The sequence below is a fragment of the Sceloporus occidentalis genome, unplaced genomic scaffold (genome assembly GCF_023333645.1).
Source record: "Sceloporus occidentalis isolate IW3139 unplaced genomic scaffold, rSceOcc1.0.p SCAF_54, whole genome shotgun sequence".
NCBI classification, from domain to species: domain Eukaryota; kingdom Metazoa; phylum Chordata; class Lepidosauria; order Squamata; family Phrynosomatidae; genus Sceloporus; species Sceloporus occidentalis.
Genome location: NW_028317034.1, coordinates 4770061 through 4793510, shown reverse-complemented (window position 1 = coordinate 4793510; position 23450 = coordinate 4770061). Strand labels below are relative to the sequence as shown.

General features: G+C 38.9%; 1 protein-coding gene across 4 annotated transcripts in view; it reads right to left on the bottom strand.

Moving 5' to 3' along the window:
• Nucleotides 1–12596: 12596 nt before the first annotated feature.
• Nucleotides 12597–23450, bottom strand: part of LOC149288043 (protein FAM184A-like) — a 79887-nt gene continuing 69033 nt past the window's right edge. For 3 of the 4 annotated variants that reach the window (XM_089492202.1, XM_089492203.1, XM_089492204.1), the window contains 4 exons: nt 20367–20484; nt 19997–20101; nt 14481–14683; nt 12597–12678 (listed from right to left, as the gene is read on the bottom strand). In XM_089492202.1, coding sequence (XP_089348328.1) covers nt 12597–12678; nt 14481–14683; nt 19997–20101; nt 20367–20484 — 508 coding nt within the window. The remainder of the gene's footprint in view (nt 12679–14480; nt 14684–19996; nt 20102–20366; nt 20485–23450) is intronic. The other variant, XM_089492205.1, reaches the window with a different exon arrangement.

The window sequence follows — 23450 nt, the reverse complement described above, 5'->3', positions numbered from 1 at the left end:
TAAGACGACCCCGATTATAAGAGCATTTGCTCTGAAAAAACCTTGTTTTATAATCTAAGCAGCATGCCCCCATACCTCTTTAACTGACAATTGTCAGTTGTTAATAAAGTTGCGCGGTGACGTCATCGCGTCATTGTGCGAGACGTCACCGGGCAGATCGGGTGGTCCCGGTGATGCCCTTCAGTTTGAGGGGCAGATCGTCGGGGTAGGTGGTGATGGAGGTCCACAGACCTCCTTCAAGGTAAGGTAGTGCTAGTGACAGCATGGTGCCGTCGTTAGCACCTGACTGGGACTGCTAGCAACGGCACCATGCCGTTGTTAGCAGTCAAGGGGTTAAAGTCCCATTGCGGGACTCTCCGGGGGGGTTACAAATTCGCCGGGGGGGGGGCAAGGAATAACCTAGGGGGGGCAATTGCTCCCCTGTAGCGACGCCACTGGCAGTGAGGTACTGAATTTAGCATCTTAATAGCCAGAACACAGCAACAAAAAGGGCTGGCTAATTAACACGTGATCAGGTAGAGGTGTGTAATAGTTTACTAAGCAGAAAGCAGAACGAGCGGGGGAAGGCTGAGAACCCCGACACTCTCCTACTTCTTATCTCTCTCCTTTCTCCTCATCTCTCATTATCTCTCACTCTGCATTAATTTGGGGCCGCTTAATGGGCTATGATATTGTACATTAACCCCTTCGTGACAAAGGCTGTACTTTTTGTACCCTTCGTGACAATGCCCGTTTTAACATTTCTGCGCTGCTCGTGTTTAGCTGTAATTTTCTTCTTTCTCGTTTACTGAACCCACACACATTATATATTGTTTTTTTCAGGACAAGAAGGGCTTTCTTTAGATGACATTGTTTTGATTGTATCATATTATTTACTATTAAAAAAAGTATAAAATATGGTGAAAAATTTAGAAAAAAATGACTTTCTAACTTTTAGTTGAAAAATCTTTTACTCGTCTATAAAAGGTAATAAAAAAACCTGCTAAGTAGATTCTACTATTTGTCCTGAGTTTAGAAATACCCAATGTTTTTATGTTTTTTTGCTTTTTTCTACACATTATGGGGCAATAAGTACAGGTAGCGTTTTGCTATTTCAAAGCCATTTTTTCCAAATCTGGTAATTCTTCCCCCCATGAGCTATTTCGGGTATATTTGAAGCCGGCCAATGCAATTTACCCCATCAAGTCATATATTTTTGAAAATTAGACAGCCCAGGGTATTCCAAATGCTAGTATTTTAACCCTTTCCAAGCACTAATTCTACCATCAGCCTTTGTCAAACTTTATGGTAGTAATTTTTTTTGCATTTGTTTTGTCACACACATTTTACTTCAGGTATGAATAAACAGGTTCTGGTATATGTCACTATCATAAAACACCCCAATATGTGTTTAGCAACATCTCCTGAGTACAGCGATACCTCACATGAATGATTTTGCCTGGCTATTTGGGGGCAAAAGGGCCACATTTGGGGCATGCGCATTTTCAATGTTGAACTTTGGCGTTTGGCGATCAACTGCCTATGCCCTATTTGGTACATCTTTGAGCCGGGCCATTTCAGTATGCCCAATAAAGCCATATATTTTTGAAAACTAGACACCCCAGGGTATTTCAAATGCTAGTATTTTAACTCTTTCCATGCACCATATCTACCACCAGTCTTTGTCAAACTTTATGGTAGTAATTTTGTTTGCATTTGTTTTGTCACACACATTTTACTTCAGGTATGAATTAAAAGGTCCTCGTATATATGTCACTATCACATGCCCAACAAAACCATATATTTTTGAAAACTAGACACACCAGGGTATTTTAAATGCTGGTATTTTAACTCTTTGCATGCACACATTTTACCACCAGAATTTTTTCTAAGTTTGCAGTAGTATTCTTTTGTGTGTATTTTTCCCCCACACACCTATGTAATGTATGAATTTACAGCTCCTGGTATATGCCGCTGTCACACGACACCCCAATATGTGTTCAGCAACATCTCCTGAGTACAGTGATACCCCACATGCATGGGTTTGTCATTTTTGGGGGGAACTAAAAGGCCACATTTGGTACGTGTGCATTTTTCTAATTGGAAATTAGATGTGTGGCCATCCTTCCCCCCGTGTTAATTGGGACATTGTTGAACCCGGCCAATTGAATTTACCCCATCAAATCGTACATTTTTTAAAAGTAGACGCCCCATGGGCATTTAATATGCCAATTTTTTAACTCTTTCCATGCGAGAATTGTTTTAAGCTAATGTGCTAATTTTAGGACTTGCTCACAAAAATATATTTTTTATATATATATTTAAATTTTTTGCCTTTTTTTAAAAAAATGCAAAAAAAAAATTTCAACTTGAAGGTTCCCCTGATAGTGACATCAGTGGGAAATTATTTTTACATTTTACTGGGTTTTTTTTTACTATTTTTTTCTAATTATTATTAATTTTATTTTATTTTTTAATTTATTTTTACTAATCACACTGTGATTAGAAAGCTGGGCTCCATTGACTTGCATGGTTGAATACAGTACCTGTATTCAACCTGCAAGTGGAGCCAGAGTTCTCTAGAGGGTCTGGAGACCGGAGCGGTCACAGTCCATCCAGAGGTAACTGTTTGGTGTCGCTGGATGCCTCCTGATCGAGGCATTCCAGCGACACCATTTAAGTTTAGGAGGTGATCGTTGATCGCCTCCTAAACGCTTTTAAAACGGGTGTCCGCCCGGGCGTTGACGCCCCGGGGAGGTCGAGGCATTACAGCAACGCCGTTTGGGTGCAGAAAGCGAACGTAGATCGCTTTCTGCACCCGTTTAAAGACGTGCCGGTTCTGGCGCGTCATTTGTGGTAAACGACTTGTTTTTCCGTGTCGTGCCAGAACCGGCAATTGTCATTAAGGGGTTAAATAACTTTAGTTAAGAACTGATTCAGAATTTAAAGGTGTTCCTGTGTGGCTTTTGATGTTTCAAGAGGTATGCAGATGCTGTATACTGACGAAAGTTGAGGAAGGCACCCTGGTCCACTCGCCCTTTCATTGTGAGTACATGAAGTAACAAAGGGATAAACATTATACAGTATAAACAAAACTTTCAATAAGAAGCACTTTTTCATAATTAACCCCTTAAGGACCGGGCTCGTTTTTTCGTTTTGTACCCTGTGGGACCGAGGCTGTTTTAATACTTTTGTGGTGCTTGTGTTCAGCTGTAATTTTCTCCTCACCCATTTAGTGTACCCACATAAGTTATATATTGTTTTTTTCAGGATAAGATGGGCTTTCTTCAGATACCATTATTTTGATCATCTTATTTACTATAAAAAAAAAAAAGTGAAAAATTGCAAAAAAACACATTTTATGACTTTTATTTGAAAAATCTTTTACTCGCCTAAAAAAGCAAGAAAAAAAACTAGCTAAATAGATTCTACTACTTGTCCTGAGTTTAGAAATACCCAATGTTTTTATGTTTTTTTTGCTGTTTTTTGTAAGTTATAGGGCAATAAGTACAAGCAGCGTTTTATGATTTCCAAACCTTTTTTAACAAATCTGGTCAGTCTGCCTCCATCTCCTCTTTGGAACATCTTTGAAGCCGGTTAACTCAATTTAACCCATTCAAACCATATATTTTTGAAAACTAGACACCCCAGGGTATTTCAAATGCTGTTATTTTAACCCTTTCCATGCAACAGTTATACAACCACAATTTGTCAAACTTTGTAATAGTAATTTTTTTTATTTTTTTTTTCACACAAATTATACTTTAGTTATAGATATACAGGTTCTGGTATATGTCACTGTCAAACAACACCCCAATGTGTGTTCAGGAACATCTCCTGAGTACAGCGATACCCCACATGCATGGGTTTGTCAGATTGTTTGGCTGGTAAAAGGCTACTTTTGGGGCATGCGTAATTCAGGTGGTCATTTGGTCATTCTGCCTCCATCTCCTCTTTGGAATATCTTTGAAGCCGGTTAACTCAATTTAACCCCGTCAAACCATAGATTTTTGAAAACTAGACACCCCAGGGTATTCCAAATGCTGTTATTTTAACCCTTTCCATGCACCAATTATACAACTACACTTTGTCAAACTTTGTAATAGTAATTTATTTTATTTTTTTTTCACACAAATTGTACTTTAGTTATAGATATACATGTCCTGGTATATGTCACTGTCAAACAACCCCCCAATATGTGTTCAGGAACATCTCCTGAGTACAGCGATACCCCACATGCATGGGTTTGTTAGATTGTTTGGCTGGTAAAGGGCTACTTTTGAGGCAATACAGGCTTTTAGCATCTGGTCATTCTGCCTCCATCTCACTGCATAATCACTGCATAATTATTTTTAAATGTTAGCACTTTTTTTTTCATTTTTTTTATTTTTTATTATTTTTTGAATATTTTACTAATCACATTGTGATTAGAAAGCTGGGCTCCATTGACTTGCATGGTTGAATGCAGTACCTGTATTCAACCTGCAAGTGGAGCCAGAGTTCTCTAGAGGGTCTGGAGACCATCTAGCGAACTCTTTCATCTTTATTGTTTTTTTTTCCCAGGCCGCCGCCATCTTGCTGATGGCGAAGATCACTGGCAGCTGCGGCTGTGACTGCTCTCCGGAGCGGTCACAGCCCACCCAGAGGTAAGTGTTTGGTGTCGCTGGATGCCTCCTGATCGAGGCATTCCAGCGACACCATTTAAGTTTAGGAGTTGATCGCCTCCTAAACGCTTTTAAAACGGGCGTCCGCCGCCATCGAGGCATTACAGTAACGCCGTTTAAGCGAAGAAAGTGATCGTTGATCACTTTCTAAGCTTATTTAATTTTTTGACGGTTCAGGACCGTCATGGAAAAACGGTCACTTAATGACCTTTGACGGTCCTGAACCGTCAAAAAATTAAATAAGCTTAGAAAGTGATCAACGATCACTTTCTTCGCTTGAACAGGCAAAGGTCGTTAAGGGGTTAAAGGCTGTGATCATATGTTTATGGTTAAAGGTTTGTTTACCCTTAAGCTTATGTTAAAAATCCATAGACACTCAGCCTCAAGAGGGAGCCATTGAATCCCAACATATGGTATAAAAAATGCCTTACTTTGTTTGTTGCTAATGCATTGAGAGCACACCCACACAAGTATAGATACTCTGTTCAGCTGACTAACATCAGGAGACGGCCAGCAGGTGAGTAACACAGCAGAGGTTCTCAATAAGATCCTTCTTGGATTTAGAAAGATACAATAGGTATTGAACAAATGATCATTAATTCATTACTGATAATATCTTTGTATGCAAAGTTACATATAACTTTGTAGTGCTTTACAAGAACACCATACTCATACCATCATTAAAAATGTAATAGTGCCATTCACTTCAAACCCACCATCCATAGAGGCCCCCCCCCCCAGATAGACAGTAGTGTACTCCCTTCACTTATATCGAATTATGAATACAGATGCATTGCATTCAGGGTAGGTTCATATAACATGGAGGCCAAGGAGCTGTATTTCTTTAGCATGGTGCAAGAGGAGGTGGGCTTTTTTTTTTTTAATATGGACACCTTGAGTTAATAACATGATGGGTTGTTGTGGGATGGAGACTCTGGTGCTAAAGTGGTACTGGGCCTAAAATATCTGAGGGTGGTCTAAAGCCTCATGAGCACCAGGCGTGCTGTAAGTTAACCCCTTAAGGACCGGGCTCATTTTTCGTTTTGTACCCTGTGGGACCGAGGCTGTTTTGACACTTTTGTGGTGCTTGTGTTCAGCTGTAATTTTCTCCTCACCCATTTAGTGTACCCACATAAGTTATATATTGTTTTTTTCAGGACAAGATGGGCTTTCTTCAGATACCATTATTTTGATCGTATCATCTTATTTACTATAAAAAAAATAAAAAAAACATGGTGAAAAATTGAAAAAAAACACATTTTATGACTTTTATTTGAAAAATCTTTTACTCACCTAAAAAAGCAAGTAAAAAAACTAGCTAAGTAGATTCTACTACTTGTCCTGAGTTTAGAAATACCCAATGTTTTTATGTTTTTTTGCTGTTTTTTGTAAGTTATAGGGCAATAAGTACAAGCAGCGTTTTATGATTTCCAAATCTTTTTTAACAAATCTGGTCAGTCTGCCTCCATCTCCTCTTTGGAATATCTTTGAAGCCGGTTAACTCAATTTAACCCATTCAAACCATATATTTTTGAAAACTAGACACCCCAGGGTATTCCAAATGCTGTTATTTTAACCCATTCCATGCACCAATTATAGAACTACACTTTGTCAAACTTTGTAATAGTAATTTTTTTTATTTATTTTTTCCACGCAAATTGTACTTTAGTTATAGATATACAGGTCCTGGTATATGTCACTGTCAAACAACCCCCCAATATGTGTTCAGGAACATCTCCTGAGTACAGCGATACCCCACATGCATGGGTTTGTCAGATTGTTTGGCTGGTAAAAGGCTACTTTTGGGGCATGCGTAATCCAGGTGGTCATTTGGTCATTCTGCCTCCATCTCCTCTTTGGAATATCTTTGAAGCGGGTTAACTCAATTTAACCCATTCAAACCATATATTTTTGAAAACTAGACACCCCAGGGTATTCCAAATGCTGTTATTTTAACCCTTTCCATGCACCAATTATAGAACTACACTTTGTCAAACTTTGTAATAGTAATTTTTTTTATTTTTTTTCACACAAATTGTACTTTAGTTATAGATATACAGGTTCTGGTTTTCTTATATGTCACTGTCAAACAACACCCCAATGTGTGTGTTCAGGAACATCTCCTGAGTGCAGTGATACCCGACATGCATGGGTTTGTCGGGTTGTTTGAGATTTAAAATGCCACATTTGGGAAGTACGCTTTTTTTCTCCATTTTGGTCAGTCTGTACCTATGCCCTATCTTTGAGCTCGGCCACTCCAATTTACCCCATCAGCCATTTTTTTTATATATTAGACACCCCTTGGGTATTTGAAGTGCTTTTATTTTAACTCTTTGTTGAGATTTTTGAGAAATTTTAGCACTTGCTCAAAATAATAAACTTTATTTTTTTATTTTATTTTTTTAATACTTTTTTTATATTTTTTTTACATATTTTGCTGGTACTGGATGGTTCATCAAGTGACATCACTGCATAATTATTTTTAAATGTTAGCACATTTTTTTTTTATTTTGTTTTTCCATTTTTTATTTTTTTTATTATTTTTTTTGAATATTTTACTAATCACATAGTGATTAGAAAGCTGGGTTCCATTGACTTGCTTGGTTGAATGCAGTACCTGTATTCAACCTGCAAGTGGAGCCAGAGTTCTCTAGAGGGTCTGGAGACCGTCTAGCGAACTCTTTCTTCTTTATTGTTTTTTTTCCCGATCGTTGATCGCCTCCTAAACGCTTTTAAAACGGGCGTCCGCCGCCATACAATGTATGGCGGCTGTTGACGCCCCGGGGAGGGGCCAGACATGGCCCCCGATGCCGATCTCGGCGTTACTGAATGCCTCGACATCGAGGCATTACAGTAACGCCGTTTAAGCGAAGAAAGTGATCGTTAATCACTTTCTAAACTTATTTAATTTTTTGACGGTTCAGGACCGTCAAAGGTCATTTAGTGACCTTCTTGTCCTAAACCGGCAAAGGTCGCGAAGGGGTTAAACACATAACCTGTTCTGTACCTCCTAGCAGTCCTAGTTTTGTTGACTTTTTGGACACTATCCTACGTAGATGATGATCTTCTCTTCTCCCTAGACTGGCCGAGGGAGCAATGGTGGTCTGTACTTTTGGAGGAGCTGTTGCGTAGCCACCTTGCAGCATTCTAAATCAGCAGTACAACGCGTCTGTTCGAATGATGTGGGTGGGTGGCCACATGTCTGGCTCTTCTCACTTCCAGTACTGGCCTTGCCACTTGTGCCTCACCTTCCAACACAAGGGTCCCGGTTTGAACACCTGAAATGTTGGTATGCCTAGTTCGGTAAAGGCTAGCTTGTCTTTCCCTTAGATACTACTGTGTAACATTGCTAGTTTGCCTCCCTAAGAGTAAACCCAGGAAATATATGGGATAATATTAACAAGCAGCTCTTGAGGCAAAACTCAAGAACAGCATATTTGGTCAGGTTTGTTGCTCATGCCATCCTATTGTCTCACTTCCCCTCAACCACCGACTAGATTGTAAGCTCGCTAGAGCAGGGCCCTCTTCTCCTTTGCACCAGTTTGTTAGTGTATGTGTTATGTATGTGTTTCTAAATTGTTCTTCTGACTGTAACAACGCTTTCGAATCTGATGGCGCTTTATACATAAATCTAATGTAATGTCCTGTTGTATAGATGCCTTTTTTCAAACTCACTCTTAATCCACATGATGGAGTAGAACACTGTCCTGGCTGCCTGGGCGAGACATACGTCACTCTACAGCCAATCCTCAGTTGCTCTGAAGATATGATTGCTTATATAGAAAATCACATGAGCCAAAATTTCCATTTGAAAGTAGGAATGTCTGCAAAGTTTGGCTGTACCACTGATGTACAATACTCTTTCTTACACATGGAGGAGACAGAGAACATGATAATCTGTAGCCTGGTTGTGTTTTGAGTTATAGTTTGGTGATGTTTTATTCCTTTTTTTTCTTTTTGCTTTAATCCGGTATTTTAGAGTAATATCATTTACCCTGTTTTGCCCTATAATTAACAAAACATGTTCAAACCAATTTATTAAGGGCTTTTTTCCAGCTGCACTAGGTAGATTAAATAGAAGAGTTTAGCTGTTTGGTACTGTAGAGTATTGAAAGATGTAGGTTGCCAGCCAACATTTATTGATCCTTTCTCAAATATAAGAAGACTTGATACAACTTTTAATTCTTTACTGTTAACAACTGTTGTCTTCTGGTACTTCTTGGAACCCTATGAGATCACAGTACTACACCTGTTTTGATCTCTCAATCGTTTGCACAAATGGACACCTAGCCAGTTTGGAACAACACTTAGGCAGCTTTATGACATTGCTGGAGTCTTATGATCTCATGTGATTCTGGGAACAGTGGTTTTGTCAGCAATTACAGTTTCACATGTGTTTTCTTCTAGAACGCTCACCTGCATTTGTTCTCGGTGCTGTGTTTGTTAAAATAAAATCCCTTTAAAGCTTAGCTCAGTTGATGGGGCCAGATAAGGATTGAAAAAGGCCCATTGCGCCCATATCCATACTTTTAAGAGAACTCAAAAATGTAGGTGCTGAAATGCTGATACCTAAAGATTATTGTAAAAGGTTCTGAGAATATTGTTCGGTAATTTGCCATTACCAAGACACACAATTATTGCCAATGTAAAAAAGGGATTTTGTATATTCTTTAACCCCTTCGTGACAAAGGCTGATTTTACTTTTTGTACCCATCGTGACAATGGCCGTTTTAACATTTCTGCGCTGCTCGTGTTTAGTTGTAATTTTCTTCTTTCCCGTTTACTGAACCCACACACATTAGATATTGTTTTTTTCAGGACAAGAAGGGCTTTCTTTAGATGACATTGTTTTGATTGTATCATATTATTTACTATTAAAAAAAGTATAAAATATGGTGAAAAATTTAGAAAAAAATGACTGTTTCTAACTTTTAGTTGAAAAATCTTTTACTCATCTATAAAAGGTAATGAAAAAACCTGCTAAATAGATTCTACTATTTGTCCTGAGTTTAGAAATACCCAATGTTTTTATGTTTTTTTGCTTTTTTCTACACATTATGGGGCAAAAAGTATTTTTCAAAGCCATTTTTTCCAAATCTGGTAATTCTTCCCCCCATGTGCCATTTCAGGTATCTTTGAAGCCGGCCAATGCAATTTACCCCATCAAGTCATATATTTTTGAAAACTAGACAGCCCAGGGTATTCCAAATGCTAGTATTTTAACCCTTTCCAAGCACTAATTCTACCATCAGCCTTTGTCAAACTTTATGGTAGTCATTTTTTTGCATTTTTTTTTTCACACACATTTTACTTTAGGTATGAATAAACAGGTTCTGGTATATGTCACTATCATAAAACACCCCAATATGTGTTTAGCAACATATCCTGAGTACAGCGATACCTCACATGAATGATTTTGCCTGGCTGTTTGGGGGCAAAAGGGCCACATTTGGGGCATGCGCATTTTCAATGTTGAACTTTGGCATTTGGGGATCCACTGCCCATGCTCTATTTTATACATCTTTGAGCTGGGCCATTTCAGTGTGGCCAATAAAGCCATATATTTTTGAAAACTAGACACCCCAGGGTATTTCAAATGCTAGTATTTTAACTCTTTCCATGCACCATATCTACCACCAGTCTTTGTCAAACTTTGTGGTAGTCATTTTTTTGCATTTGTTTTGTCACACACATTTTACTTCAGGTATGAATTAAAAAGTTCTCGTATATGTCACTATCACAAAACACCCCAATATGTGTTCAGCAACATCTCCTGAGTGCAGTGATACCCCACATGAATGATTTTGCCTGGCTGTTTGGGGGCAAAAGGGCCACATTTGGAGCGTGCACATTTTTCAATGTGGAACTTTGGCATTTGGGGATCCACTGCCCATGCCCTATTTGGTACATCTTTGAGCCGGGCCATTTCAGTGTGCCCAATAAAGCCATATATTTTTGAAAACTAGACACCACAGGGTATTTTAAATGATGGTATTTTAACTCTTTGCATGCACACATTTTACCACCAGCATTTTTTCAAAGTTTGCAGTAGTATTTTTGTGTGTGTATTTTTCCCACACACACCTACTTTATGTATGAATTTACAGCTCCTGGTATATGCCGCTGTCACACGACACCCCAATATGTGTTCAGCAACATCTCCTGAGTACAGTGATACCCCACATGCATGGGTTTGTCATGTTTGGGGGGAACTAAAAGGCCACATTTGGTACGTGTGCATTTTTCTAATTGGAAATTAGATGCGTGGCCATCCTTCCCCCCCCCGTGTTATTTGGGACATTGTTGAATCCGGCCAATTCAATTTACCCCATCAAATCATACATTTTTTAAAAGTAGACACCCCATGGGCATTTAATATGCCAGTATTTTAACTCTTTCCATGCGAGAATTGTTTTAAGCTAATGTGCTAATTTTAGGACTTGCTCACAAAAATATATTTTTTTTATATATATATTTTAATTTTTTTTGCCTTTTTTAAAACATTTTTAAGATTTTTTTTCAACTTGAAGGTTCCCCTGATAGTGACATCAGAGGGAAATAATTTTTACATTTTACTGGTTTTTTACTATTTTTTTTTCTAATGATTATTAATTTTATTTTTAATTTATTTTTTTCTAATCACACTGTGATTAGAAAGCTGAGCTCCATTGACTTGCATGGTTGAATGCAGTACCTATATTCAACCTGCAAGTGGAGCCAGAGTTCTCTAGAGGGTCAGGAGACCGTCTAGCGAACTTTTTCGTCTTTATTATTTTTTTCCCGGGTCGCCGCCATCATGGATCGATTTTTTTTTTATTTTTTTTTTTTTTTTATTTTTTTTTACCCGTTTTAACAAATGACGGTCCTGGCACGTCATTTGTCGTTAACGACATGTTTTTCCGTGACGTGCCCGGACCGGCAATTGTCATCAAGGGGTTAAACAACACCTCAGGCCATTGGAAGATATTGATGTAAACAACTACAAATTGGTCACTTCTTCTCTTTAGAAAAAGTATATTTGGACTATTAGAAAAGTACAAAGCCAAGTAGGCCTTTATCTTGGCCCTGGTTAAAAATGTTTTACAAGAAGTCATTAAATAGAAACCAACAGGATTATACATAAAAATGTTCCTAATGAAATGTTGGAAAATTGGTCTTTAGCGACATATCAATGACATGATCCTGCGGAATGGACCAGTCCGTTGGTTGCTATAGTGATAAGGCCACTTTTTAAAAGTTTAACTTATTTTATTACATAAACCCAAATGTATCTATAATGAAGGATTCATTAACACCAATTACTCATGATTTGTTTAAATAACAACACACAAGATGTATTCTTATAAGAAAAATATTATTTTTATATCATAAAAGTGACTTCCATAGGAAATAACACACTGGGATACAGGGTAAGATGTTGTTACATTAGGAGTACAATTGCCATACATAGTATATACATACCAATCAGAAGCTGAGAATCTGACTCCAGGCACATTGTTATTTCTGGTGTCAAGCAATGAAATGTGATTGAACTTAAATGATTTCATTTCATTACACTGCTTTGTGAGTGGTTCTATTAAGAAGGCGTTTATATCACTTCAGTACAGACAATGTGATGCGGTTCATTCCGGCACTGAAGTAGTCATATGGCCCACATGTTACTATGGAAAGGAGGAATCATCGGACAAGGAGGTAGCACAGTAAGTCCAAAAATGGTAGACCAAGTTTTATGACAAATAAAAGAAGAGAGATCATCACTTACTTAAAGAAGAAAGGAAATAAAAATACAGTGCATTTGCAATTGGAGACAAGTACTCTTGGTCACAGTGTTTGACAAACAGTGTTTACGGCAAAGCTTGGTCACAGAAGGAATTGTCAAGGTCATGCTCTTACAAACAGTCCACATCGAAGCTGTGCCACAAAAGAAATAGTAACATTGTCAAATAGAGTCTCTTAGAAAGTAAAGTATCTAGCCAACCATTCCTGGCGCTGTGGATCAGGAGATGCCACGGGTGAAGCATCAGTCTGAGGAGGGCTATTTCCCAGAGAGAGAGAGAGAGAGAGAGGAGAGAAAATAAAGACACTGTAAAAGCATAACCGTAAGGAACAGAGGACACGGGAGCTGGAAAGAAACAGATCTGATAAGTGGCCATAAAGCATTGCTGGCCTAGCACAAATGCAAATGTATCTTGGTTGATTTCCTTATTTATTGTCCCTGTGTGACACCTTCACATCCACTCCATTGTAATACATCAGCAGCACATGCTACAATACAAAAAAGTACCAATTTCATGTGACAGACAGTACATTTATGGAAAAATAAGCTGAATCTTTTAATGTATTTATTGGGGGGGGGGTCTCTTTTAGTAGGCCCTCTTTTAGCCTCCTTTTCAATTACACAGTCCTTTGTGAGAAGTATGGCACAAGCTGGGGCACATTAAAGGGTAATGTGTGTTGTATACTTCTTCATGTGGTTTACACAAACACAATAGATCTAACCCAGGGGCATACATTGCACTCCCATAGCTCATGCGGTGATAGTTTTATATATATATGTATCACACAGGTAAACCTTTTGTCATAAAGGATGTGCTTTCATTGGGTATGTTGCAAAGGTATACCTTGAAATTATACGGAATAGACAGGGGGAACAAGGGGTGTCAATGTATAGAAAACCACGCACACAGGAACAATTAATGGGAAGGTCTCATTCCATGCTGTTCACATGCACAATGTTTATTCTGCGAGCAAGTCATACATACAAACATATACAATACCGTCATAACAGCAGACATGTTCTTGGTAGAATCTGTGGATAGTTTTTCTTTGCAATATAGTTTAAAAATATATAATTTGATACTGTTGTTCTAGCAACAGGGCTACTTTAAGAGTAGGATATAGATCTAGAAAGCTACATCCATCAAATGTGTTCAGTGAATAAAGTACAAAGAGTGCTAATTTGGGAACACTAAGACAAGAACATTTGTCTAAGCAGCTTTGGCACATTTTACATTTTCTCATTAAGGTGACAAAGATATATATATATATTTAACTAGAACTTATTTGCATAGTTTAACAGGAAACTAAATACTTTAAACCAACAACATGTCAAGTGCCTTTTTTCTCTTTTCTATGCCATCAATAAAAACAGCAACATATACATAAGTATATGATGTGCAAAGAAAATCACTAAAACATTTTTTATATTTATATATATATTTATATATATATTTGTGCATATATATATATATATATATTATATACACAGTACAGAGGCATGCTTTTAAACGTACAAGTACATGCATTAACAATAGCATTTTAACAAGGATAAAAGTACAAAGGTTGGATAACAAATTTTTAATTAAAGGGGAATTATACCACAGTATCTATTCGTCGTAATTGCTTCTACAAATGTGCAGTATCTCATACCACGTTTACATGTATGTTGTTTCAATGTAGCCAACTTAAGGTTGCTGGCAGCAGTCATTTCTCAGTTGCCATTAAGTGCATGCGTCGCCATAAAGCTTACATAGTATTAATGTTAGTATCAATATACAAGCAGCGGTTAACTCTCCTGGGTTGGAGGGTTTGTATAATATATCAGGAGGTTCAACTTGCACGCAAGAAAGTGAGTAGTGGCAAGAAATACTATACAAATGCAAGGGCAATTAAGCCAAATGTTGAGTATATTTTCCCTTTAATGTGTGTTTAAAAAACAATTATCCAAAAAGGAGCTCTATAAAGAGGTAGCAGACATTACATAAAAAATATCCGTAGACTATATGAGTCGTTTCACTGCACTTTCACGAGCAGTTACACTGGTGAGGCAGTGCTCACCTCAAAAAGGTCTTGGCCTCTTTGGGTGGTATAGGTGATGGTAGAGGCTTGCTGCTGTTGAACTCAATATCGTGGATGGGTGAGTTAGGAATGGGCTCCAGGCGGTTAGGATGTCCGTTTCCCATTCCACCAGACTCGTCCAGGGCATTTAGGTTAGGGGAACTCACAAACCTGTTTGTGGACTTATCATTCTTCTTCTTTTGCTGCATTAAAAACAACAAAGGCGTGGTAGACTCCTCCAAAACAACTGCTGCCTGGCAATACTCTTAACACAATAAAGGATGGCAGTCAACTAAATTAAGCTGGCATTTAATGACCTGGGGAAACAGGTTCTGCACCAGATTTGTACACAATTTTAAAATTATTAATACCTTCACCAAAGTGAAACAAATAGCACAGTTATTAAAAAGGAAAGAACAGATAAAAACTATTTTCTAATCCATGACCTACTTTGCTTCTGCTCCCAACTCATTGCTTGTTTCCTTTTGCCTAATACAGTATATCCTATGTCAGGGGTGTCCAACATGCGGCCCGCAGGCCAAATGCGGCCCGCGTGACCTCGAGGTGCACGTGAGATAGGCAGCCAGGATCACAAGCCCTGCTGCTTACTTGTGGGAGGGTCTATTCTCTGCTCCAGTCCTGCCTCCTCTGTGGGGAGAACGAGGGAGGCCGCGCCCTCTGCTGAAGTCTGTGAGCGGCATCGAGAGCTGTAGTAGGTAAGGGGGTGGGGGAGGTTGTTTGAATGAGTATGCCTGTGAGGGAATGAATGTGTATGAATGAGTATATGAATGAATGAGTGTGTAAGTGCTGGAACCTAGGCATGATGGGACTGTGATTGCTGTTATCAATCACACTCCTATCATGCTAAGTCAGCCAGTACATGCTGAAACCTGGCCAGCTGCCCCCCTTGTGTATTGATGCTGCCAGCAGTATGGGGTCTGCACTTACAGCCACCCTGTACCAGCATGTACTGGCTGACTTGGCATGATAGGAGTGTGATTGCTAACAGCAATCTGCTAACAGCAATCACAGTCCCATCATCAGGTTCCAGCATTTACTGGTTGCCTGGGTATAAAAAGAGTGTCTTTGCTGTTAGCAATCACACTCCTATCATGCCAAGTCAGCCAGTACATGCTGAAACCTGGCTAGCTGCCCCCCTTGTGTATTGATGCTGCCAGCAATATGGGGTCTGCACTTACAGCCACCCTGTACCAGCATGTACTGGCTGACTTGGCATGATAGGAGTGTGATTGCTAACAGCAATCTGCTAACAGCAATCACAGTCCCATCATGCCTAGGTTCCAGCATTTACTGGTTGTCTGGGTATGAAAAGAGTGTGTCTGCTGTTAGCAATCACACTCCTATCATGCCAAGTCATATTGTTGAATTTTTTTTTGTCCAATTGTGGTGTGTTACTTTTAATAAAAGTGTGGTTACACACTAAAATTGGACAAAAATTACTGGTACAATGCCCAGCCAACCAGTACATGCTGGAATCTGGGTATGTCTGAGATTGCTGTTAACAATCATAATATATAATTTTTTTGCTACAATTTTGGTGTGCAACTTACTTTTATTAAAAGTATGTGGGGGGGGGGGTCATTTTCAGTTTTGGCTAAGTGAACCCTGAATTTTCGGTTTTGGTCCAAAATTTTCATTTCGGTGTATCCCTAAAATAAATAGAACTATTTTATTTTTACTTATCCAGAATCCTGAATTTGTAGTCACAAAACTTTCTAGGCCCAGAAATCAGTGAGAGGAAAAGTAAAGGTTTTGTGTCATTTATTTTAATCTGCATATCTAATTAAAGGCCATATTTTCACGCAGTGAAAAATGAGTGCGGCCCTCGCATGTATACAATTCTGATGAAGTGGCCCACTGCAGAAAAAACTTGGACACCCCTGTCCTATGTCTTCCAATTCTAGACACACTTCTTTTGGCCTTACTGATACGAATCATACCATCCAGCAACCTCTGCTGCCTTGGACACACATACGATGTTCATTCACAGTGATCTTGACAATTTTATAGTTGCCTCAGAGGGAAATTTCTCCTCTCTGTGGTAAGTCAGTTATAGCAGTCAAAATAATATAGAGATTTATGGGTAACTTCCCAAATCTTCATGAATATGTGCCACCATTACGATGAATCAGTTTGCCAAAGCAGAACAAGAAGGCTTCCAGTTTATCACAAGAAGAGACAGTCGAACATCCCTGACATCCCTACTATAGAAGCGGAAAAAAAATAAAACACGGAATTGGTAGCCATGGTGCAAATTCTTCTTTCTTCCTCCATGATCCAAAATGTGTTCCCACTGACTGCTACTTAAGCTGTCAATCAGTGGTAATTCTAATGAAATCAATGAAAGTATTCTTTTCACTGACTGACAGCTTAATCCTTTTCGTACCAAGGTTTTTAACTACATACATACTGTACGTGTTTTGCCATTTTGGTTTAATCAAGATTCTCTTTGACGTGTTTGATGAACCCACACAAATTATACATATTTTTTTAAAGGAAAAATAGGGCTTAGAATTTCTCCTACACTTTACCAATTTATCTTTCTTCTACCAATTTGTTTGGCAGCATCCCCTGATTACAGACATACCCCACATACATATTTTTATGTTCTAGAAGGCCTCATCTAGCTATAACCCTATAGGTTAGTATTTTAAATACTTTTGGCTTAAAAAGTTGCAGGGTAGTGAAAGGGGGGGTTATAATTTTAACATTTACTTTTAGGCCTATGGGATGTCAGGGCTTTTTTAATATCCTTTTTTTCCACTGTTAGTGCAATATGGATATACATATTATGTATACCAGTGATGTCACAATGACATCACTGAGCTCACTGTATTTATTTATTTTATTTTTCATTTTTGTTGGAAGTCAGAGAAATGTTATTTCTCACTTTCTTCACGCTGTGATCAGCCGGGGGGGGGGGGGGAATAGTCAGAGACAGACCCTGCTGGATGTCATCTCTCCTTCTCTGAGTGACAGCAGTGACAGCAGAATCCTCCCATGGATTTCCAAACGGACTACATTTAAAGTTTAAAGGGACCACGCACCTATCATATACATTAAAGTGCATTTGATAGCTGGAGTGTCCCTTTAAAAAGCAAACAGATCTGTTGAGCTTTAAAGTAAACCAAGTTAAACAATTAAACAATTAAATATATCTGGTGCCAGCATTTTTCCTAACCCATCCATTGCAGTTGTGTGAAGTAACATTAAATCGTTGTCGAAGAGGAAGATTGCTTGGTGTGAGGCTGGGAAAATAAACATTTCATCTGAGATCTGAGTCTAAAGTTTTAGTGCCACTTTTTAAGACACGTCAGACATAAGCTTGCAATATTAGCTGTTGATCCAGCTCTTAACAATTCCAAGAATAGAACACAACTGCACAGTGCACAATGAACACTTATCTGCTCATTGTGTTTGTTAGCATTTCACTAAGCTAATCATGTTGACTGAAGTTTTATGTTATATTCAGCATCTTGCATGGCTTGATTTGTCATTTCAGTTACTGGACTTACCAACCAAAAAGGACCAACTTTCTTACATGCACCCTAGAAGTGCATATATACTGCATGGTACACTACCAAATAACAGGCAGCTTTTTGACATTTTTGGTTACTGTAATTAAGTCAGATTATAGAACTTGCAGTTGAAAAGCTTTTTTGTTTCTTGATAAATGCTAACCCTTATGTAGCTGTCTTCCATTTAAATCATAATTTCGACCCCTTGAAAATGCATGGAAGGATTCCGCAGAGATCATTCTTTGCATATTCTTCACACCCCAGCTCCAAGGGTTGCAAGGTGACATGTTCAGCTGAACATATCTCTTACCCGTCAAAGAGAATGTGTGCTATACCCTTTGCCAGCCAGCTCCAGCCCTAGCTCACATGAGAGCTCCAACTGTTTAATGAGACTCCAGCTTGTATATGCAGAACACACTCCCATTTATTTTTTTCTCTGTACTGTCCCTTTAAAGAAATTACCGTATTTGCTCGATTATAAGACGACCCTGATTATAAGACGACCCCCCAAAATCTGAATATTAACTTAGGAAAAAAAGAAAAAGCCTGAATATAAGACGACCCTAAAGGAAAAAAGTTTTACCAGTAAATGTTAATTCATGTAAACTATTTTTTTTAATAAAAGCTATGATTGAGAAAAATATTTTTTTTGTTTTTATTTCTTGTATTTTCCAACCTGTCCCCCAGTTACGCACATCTGCCCCCAGGCTTGCCACTCCAATATGGCACTGTGGCCCATGATATGCCTTTTAACCCTCTATATGCCACTGTGCCCCATGGTATGCCTTTTGACCCCCTATGTGCCACTCTGCCTCCAGAAATGCCTTATACCCCTATATGCCACTCTGCCTCCAGAAATGCCTTATACCCCTATATCCCATTCTGGCATTTAGGGGGTTAAAATGCATATTTTGGGGCAGAGTGGCATATAGGGAGGTATAAGGCATTTCAGGAGGCAGAGTGGCATTAAGGGAGTTAAAAGGCATTGTATAGAGCACTCTGCCTCCAGAAATGCCTTATACCCCTATATGCCACTCTGGCATTTAGGGGGTTAAAATGCATATTATGGGGCAGAGTGGCATATAGGTGTATAAGGCATTTCAGGAGGCAGAGTGCTCTATTAAATGCCCCCTTAACGCCACTCCAGAAATGCCCTATGCCCCCATTTAACACACACACACACACACACACACACACACACACACACACACACACACACCCTATACCCCCATTTAACTAACACACACACACACACACACTCTCCCCTCCCCTCTCAGCCCTCTCTTACCGGTGCTTCCAGCCGGGGCAGCGGGTTGACGTCGCCTTCTGCTGCAGCCGGAAGGAGGTGGAGTTGGCAGCGGGGGTTTGTATCCGTCCGTCGCGTATACTTTCCCCGGCTGTCAGAGATCAGAGTTCCCCGCACCGGTGCGGGGAACTCTGATCTCTGACAGTCGGGGAAGGTTTGCGCGACGGACGCAGACAACCCCCGCTGCTAGCCACACCTCCTTCCGGCTGCAGCGGACGTTGTCTACGCGGATCGCGTAGACGTCAACCCGCTGCCCCGGCAATACAGCAGGAAGCACCGGTAAGTGTGTGTATGATGGGGGGGGGGGTGAGACAGGAGGATCCAGGTCCCCTGCAGCGGTGCGGGGGATCTGGATCTTAGTCTCCTAATCAGACTCTATTTGAGGTCTGATTAGAAGACGACCCCGATTAGAAGACGAGGGGTATTTTTCAGAGCATTTGCTCTGAAAAAAACCTCGTCTTATAATCGAGCAAATACGGTAATAACGAAACTCTGAACTGCTTATACTCTTTTTTTTAAGAAAGGTTTAACAAAATGTCTTATTGTGACTGCACAGATAATACATGTTTAACTGCACAATTAAGGGTGTATGAATTCATATCACTAAAATACATTTAAAAGAGGTGAATAAACCCATGGTTTGATTTTGAAGAGCCACGCAATTTACGTACCTTGACAAGAGGATTAATAACACCAACGTTAGGGCTTGCATTAAACACCTTGTTGAAGTTGGTCTCGCGGTTCACTAGCTCAAGCTGGTAAAACTTTTTGTCTTCCTGGAGAAAAAAAAAATATAACTCTTGGTTCGTTTCTTTTATCAAACTTTAAATGTCCATATAATTGCTTTCAAGTATTTCATGTAGTTAATAATTTAAACACAAATCGTTCGTTTCTGAATGCCTCTTTGTTTAATAATAGATTAGGCCAGTTATAATTTATGAACTTTAGGGCGTTTAAAGATCACTGAATTGTTAATGACACTGGGTCTCACCAGTAAACACAATTTGTTTAAATGTATGAAAAGAAACAGAAAATTCTTACAATAAGTTTCTTGATAAGTTGGTCCCTTTCGGCAACCATATCCTTTAGCTCAGATATGAGTTGAAGGTCCTCTGGCCTGGATTCCCTGTTTTGATATTTTTCTTCCATTTCAGTTAACCTTTGAAAGTGGAAAAAAAAGCATTTCATGCTATAATCGCTGTAGTGCTGTCACGCTGAACAATATTGTTTTGCTATTTCTTGATTGATTTTCCACTTTATCATATTCGGAGTAGTAGAGTTACAACTGCAATATTCCCATTTTAGTTCTGGCGATCTGATGCACAGACCGTGACGAATGTGGATGGGAAATATAACTACTGCATATTTTCTTTTGACAGGCACTGTCAGCAGCTGTAGAGGAATCATTGCTGCAGGGATACAGTTCAGCAAAATTATACATACTACAACTTTAAAGTGGTTCTGTCACTTTTCCCAAACGTCACATTTTTACAGCCCAGTACACTAAATAAACATATGTCATGGTTTTTATACATTAAATAAGCAATATAGATGTATGAGAAACCCAACCTTTTAACAATGTCAGCAGATATCTGTTCTCAGGATCTGCATGACTATTTCTCTCCATTAATGCTTATGATAAGCGATTGGTCCCTTTAATTTTTTCATGGGGTCAGTTTTGCAAAACATGAAGGGATTCAACAGAATAACCCGAAATGCATTTGCCCTTTTCCACCCTTACAACCAGGTAAATGCCATGCGGGAGATGTGTTCTCCTAAACACATCTTCCTACACGTGACATATTCACCTCCTGTGTTGGCTCCGATAAACACTGCGTCCAGGGGTCTGTTCAGACCCCAGTGGCGCGTGTGTGGAAAGTCCTTCCATTGATTTCAATTAGGAGCACTTTTCTGCCACTGATTTTACAGTTTCAAGCAGCCAGTCACTGCAAAAAGTAGCTGGATCACAGAGGAAGGAGGTAGCTGTTGCAGAAGAAGTGCACCAAAGCATAAATCCTCAAGAGCAAAAGTCTAAAATCATCCTAAAATGGGGCAACAAATTGAGTGATTCACTAAGTATCAAGGATATCCTAAAACCTAACTTTTATTAATAAATATCTAAAAAAGATAATGTGATGAACAAAACAACTCTATAAGTTAACTAAACAAAATTCATTACTTCAGCTGTACTAAAGAGGAATAAATAAAATCCCACTCGTAGTTCTATCTAACTAAAAGCTGTCTAGTGTCGAGAAATATATAATTATAATGATCTAACAAAAAAGGGGATTTCTACCCTCTCTGCCAAAATGTCAACATTAATTTAGATGCCAGTGATGACAAAACACAGAATCATCACTTCAATCAACTAGAAAAAGGTTAAAGGAGGTCTATAGTTGACACCACTTGTCTGATACTAAATAAACAAGCTTTGTGGAAAATGAAGCTGTTGACAGCAGATAACTAGAGAAGCAAGTCGGGTTGTGCAATGGCTTTGGCAGACATGCTTCCAAATCATCTTAACATATGTATAAAAAAAGTTCTTATTTTACATAAAACCGCAAACACAAAGTTATAGCTAAAAATTGGAAGGCAGTGAGGGTCTCAGAGATGTCAGAGCTGATCTTGCTCTTGCCAAAACAGTTGAGCACAAAAAACATACATACATATATATATATATATATGCACATCTTGTCATATGAAGGTTGAGGCAGGATGTGAGAACTTACTCTAGAAGTCATACTTCAACAATTTTCAGAGTATACATACAACTGTTGGAAATGAACAATATTAACCATGTTGTAGACCAATCCAACATGCTGCCCATAGGCCAAATGAGGCCTGCCAGACATTGAGGTGCATCTTGCATGATATCTACAGAGGTAATCACACCTCCAACCATTGCTGGATCAAGGGGGGGGCAATGCAGGAGTAGAGATAAAAAGGTAAGTGCTGACATCCGGACTTACCTCTTTATCTCTCTAATTTTCAGCAGGAGGTAGGGTTGGACCGGGTCACACAACATTTTCGAGTCACTGTGTGAACATGTGTCTGTCTGAGTATGCTTGTGATTCTGGGTGTGTCCGTGTGTATGTCTGGGTGAGTTAATGTGTGTCTGGGCATGATTCGGATGTGGCTGTAGGTATGTTAGTGTGTAAACATGTGTCGTTGTCTGGGTATGTTAGTATGTGTGTGTAGAGATAAGTCAGTGTGTGAACATGTGCTTTTATACGGGTAAGTTAGTACGTGTGGGGATAAGTCAGTGCGTGAAGATATGTCTTTGCCTGGGTATGCTTGTGTGTCTGGGTATGTGAGTACGTTAGTGTAAGAGGGTAATTTAGTTTGTAAATGTGTCTTTGGGTGTGTTAGTGAAACTGTGTGTGTCGGGTAGTGCGGGTGCTTGGGTGTGTATATGCGGGTACTTTACATAGCACGTGAAAATGTCTCTTTCAGTATGTTAGCATGTGTTTCTGGGTATGTTAGCATGTATGTGTGGGTATTTTTTGTAAGTGTGTGGGGTATTTTAGTGTGTGAACATGTTAGTGCATTTAGCTGTTGTTTAGACAAGCTATAATAAGCTAAAATGTTATACATGTGTTATACATATGTGTCTACACTCATTATTATGACAGAAATGCCTGTGTACATATGATTCTACATTTGTTTGTGCATAGTTCACAAAAGTGGAAGGATCTATATGAAAGTCACTGCTATAGAAACCAATGGTATGTATGAGTTGAAGATATTGGTCCAACAAACCTTACAAAAGCTTATGTCTAAAAAAAACCTGCCAAATATTAGCAGCTATGCTAAGTTCACGTCCACAAAGTTGATCAATAAACAATGACACATCTGATGATGCCGGGTTTTTGAACTGAAATAGCTTTTCAGGATGGTATATTATGTATTGACTGTCACATGCAGTTCTACTACATGTCTTTCTCCTCTGTATAGAACCACACATGCTTCAAGCAATCATTGCCAAATAATCGATAAACTGTCAAGAAAGACAAATAATCGGTTGTGTACCACAAAAGAGGTTTCCCAACGATATACACGTAAGGTGGGCTTTTAAATACATGTATATTGCTTATTGTATTCTGTTAATACAGTTCCATTGCATAC